The following is a 3,137-nucleotide window of genomic DNA, read 5'->3' on the forward strand; positions in this document are numbered from 1 at the left end:
GGGCCGTGGAGGGGAGCGCAATGGGTGCTGGGGGGACCCGCTGCCCTGGGAGGGCATGGTGGGGATGGGAGCCTAGTGCCATCAGCCAAGCCACCGGCACCAGGCCCCTCCTTCCCAGGGGGATCCCACCTTCCTGCCCTTACTCTGAGACCCTCTCACCCCCAGGGCAAAGGCTGGTACCGTGCCCGGCACAACGAGACGGGGCAGGAGGGGCTGCTGGCAGCCAGCGCGCTGCGGGAGCGCGGCGCCATCCGCGTCGACCCCAAGCTCAGCCTCATGCCGTGAGTATGGATGGGGGGCGTGGAGGGCCAGCAGCCCAGCTGAGCCCCCAGGAGCTGCAACACCAGATGAGTCCAGCGTGTTTCCCCAGCCAGGGTTTGGGTGGGCAGCTGGGGGCAGAGAAGCCTATAGCTGTGCCCTGGCAACATGCCTGGCTTTAAAGACCCCCAGTTGTGCCCACCCAGCATGGATGGACTCATAGAGAGGGGTTTTATGCGATGGGGTCTACATAGCTTAGCTTTGGCAGGGACTCTGCTCTGGTCTCATGGCTGGTGGTGGGGAAGGCCACCCGCACAGCCTCTCTCCCCGATGCCCCTCTCCCCAGCTGGTTCCACGGGAAGATCTCGGGGGTGGAGGCGGTGCAGGAGCTGCAGCCCCCCGAGGACGGGCTGTTCCTGGTGCGCGAGTCTGTCCGGCACCCTGGTGACTACGTGCTGTGTGTGAGCTTCGGCAAGGAGGTGATCCACTACCGCGTGGTGCATGAGGAGAACACGCTCAGCATCGACAGCCAGCAGTACTTCTCCAACCTCATTGACATGATCGAGGTGAGACCCCCCTCGCCAGGCAGTGAGCCCCACCAGTGGTGGACAGAGGGCAAGAGACTCAGGGGGTCACACGGAGCAGTGGCAGGTCCCTGTCCCCTTCTCCTGTGCTTTTCACTGGGTTTCGTTACCTGGTGTAATTCTCCGTCCCTACGAAAGGCTCATGGTTCCCACCCAATTTGGGGTGCAGTGGGCAGATCTGGGGTGCACTGGGGATGTCTTGTGCCACAACCCAGCCGTGCTGGCAGCAGCCCTGGTCCCCTGCCCAGGGCCACATTTCCCCCCATCCTTGCTCATTCGGTGCTTCAGGCAGCCATGGGGCTCAGGGCATTTTGGAAAACAAAGATCCCGGCAGCCTAAACCCCGCAGACCCTGGATGAGGTTTGAGCCCCGCCGAGGCTCTGAGGTGTTTTGCTGCATTTCTCTCCCCTCCAAGCCCCCTGTCACCAGCCAGCCCTGTGGGGCTCCTGGGCCGCCACGTAGCTCTCGCCCTTCCGACGAGCTCTTCCTCAAGGTCCATCTTCCTCCTGTCCCACAGGTGCTGCCCATCTTCTCTCTGGGGTGGTTGCACTCTCATGTTTTCCTCATTTATACACAACTTCTGCTTTCGGGGGGGCCCTTTCCCCTTTCAGCTGTCCCAGCCCTGCTCTGTCACCGCGACGGCCGTCCCACCGCTTCCGCTCCCAGTTGCCTCTGCAAACCGCCCCTGGCTGCGGCAGCGCCTACCGGGGGGTTGAGCCCGGCCAGCTGCTGTCTGGCTCCGCAAACCCGGGGCCCATCGTGGCAGAGCAGGGCTGAGACATGGGCTGCGAGTCGCAGCACTGGGGGAAACGACACATTTCGCGGTCCCCAGGCTGAAGGGGCTCTGGGCCCTCGAGGGTTGTGATGGTGGTGGGGGCCTGTGGAGCATCCTGGCTCCGTGCCCCGAGCTCGGGCAAGAGGCAGCAGTCCCCATGGCCTCTGTCTGTCCACCCCTCGGCAGCACTACATGAAGGAGCAGGGAGCCATCTGCACCAAGCTGGTGAAGCCCAAACCCAAAACCGGGATGAAGTCAGCTGAGGAGGAGTTGGCCAAAGGTAGGAGATGGTGGGAGAGGGTCGTGGTCCGGGTTTTGGGGATGAGGCAGCACAGTCCCGCTGGTGGCCCCTGCTAACCTGCCCTTGTGCCCGTGCCCAGCCGGCTGGTTGCTGAACCTGCAGCACCTCACGCTGGGAGACCGCATCGGCCAAGGAGAGTTCGGAGGTAGGTGAGAAGATGGGGTTGGAGGTTCCCTGGCTGGGGGTTTCCCCAAATGGCTCCCCCTGAGCCCTGTGGCATGGGGGACTCAGCCTGGGATGCAGGGGGTCGGGTGTGGGGCTGAGCCTGACCCCCTGCATCCTCCCCCAGACGTCCTGCAGGGCGAGTACATGGGGCAGAAGGTGGCTGTGAAGAACATCAAGTGCGATGTGACTGCCCAGGCCTTCCTGACCGAAACGGCCGCCATGACGTGAGTGCCCCATGGGGCGATATGGCCCAACCCTGCCCCTGACCCGGCGCTGAGCAGGTACTCCTGTGACCTGCATCCCCTCCGTTTCAGGAAGGTCCGTCACAAAAACCTGGTGTGTTTGCTTGGCGTGATACTGCACAATGGCCTCTACATCGTCATGGAGTTCATGAGCAAGGTGAGAGCACCCGGCTGGTCTTTGGCCAGTGGCACCCACCGCTGCTCAGATTTGGGAACAAAATCTCTCTCTGGGGCCTGAGCTGGATGAATGCTGGGTGCTTCAGCCCCATGGGAGGCAAAGTCTCCGGGCAGCCCTGTCCCGCTGCTCCTCACGTGTCTCTGCTCCTGTCAGGGCAACCTGGTGAACTTCTTGCGCACACGGGGCCGGGCGCTTGTCCCGACCCAGCAGCTCCTCCTGTTTGCTCTGTAAGTCCATCTCCCTCCCCCTGGGCTGGGGGCCGGTGCTCTATGTCCCCCTGGGCAGGCCCAGGGGACGGGCAGTGACAGCGCGCTCTGCCTCGCTCTGCTGCGGCAGGGACGTGGCCCACTACCTGGAGTCCAAGAAGCTGGTGCACAGGGACCTGGCTGCCCGCAACATCCTCATCTCCGAGGACAACGTGGCCAAAGTGAGCGACTTCGGCTTGGCCCGGGTCAACCCCAAGGGCGCAGACACCACTCTGCTGCCCGTGAAGTGGACAGCCCCGGAGGCCCTGAAACACAACGTGAGCGATGGTGGGAAGGTGGAAGGGGGTGCGGAGGGTCCCCCCGAAGCTGCTCACTCACTTGGCTTCCCCCTGCTCGTCCCCCCTCCTGCCAACCTGCCCCACGGTGGC

General features: G+C 63.9%; 1 protein-coding gene across 1 annotated transcript in view; it reads left to right on the forward strand.

Annotated features, from left to right (window-relative positions):
- MATK (megakaryocyte-associated tyrosine kinase) overlaps positions 1–3,054 on the forward strand; it is a gene marked incomplete at its 3' end in the record, with an annotated part of 3,377 nt that extends 323 nt beyond the window's left edge. The window contains exons 2-9 of the mRNA XM_010083036.1: positions 166–281; positions 605–824; positions 1,804–1,897; positions 1,998–2,063; positions 2,208–2,307; positions 2,398–2,482; positions 2,657–2,730; positions 2,840–3,054. Coding sequence (XP_010081338.1) covers positions 166–281; positions 605–824; positions 1,804–1,897; positions 1,998–2,063; positions 2,208–2,307; positions 2,398–2,482; positions 2,657–2,730; positions 2,840–3,054 — 970 coding nt within the window. The remainder of the gene's footprint in view (positions 1–165; positions 282–604; positions 825–1,803; positions 1,898–1,997; positions 2,064–2,207; positions 2,308–2,397; positions 2,483–2,656; positions 2,731–2,839) is intronic.
- Between the last annotated feature and the right edge of the window lie 83 nt (positions 3,055–3,137).

The sequence above is a fragment of the Pterocles gutturalis genome, unplaced genomic scaffold, assembly GCF_000699245.1.
Source record: "Pterocles gutturalis isolate BGI_N339 unplaced genomic scaffold, ASM69924v1 scaffold15025, whole genome shotgun sequence".
Classification (NCBI taxonomy): domain Eukaryota; kingdom Metazoa; phylum Chordata; class Aves; order Pterocliformes; family Pteroclidae; genus Pterocles; species Pterocles gutturalis.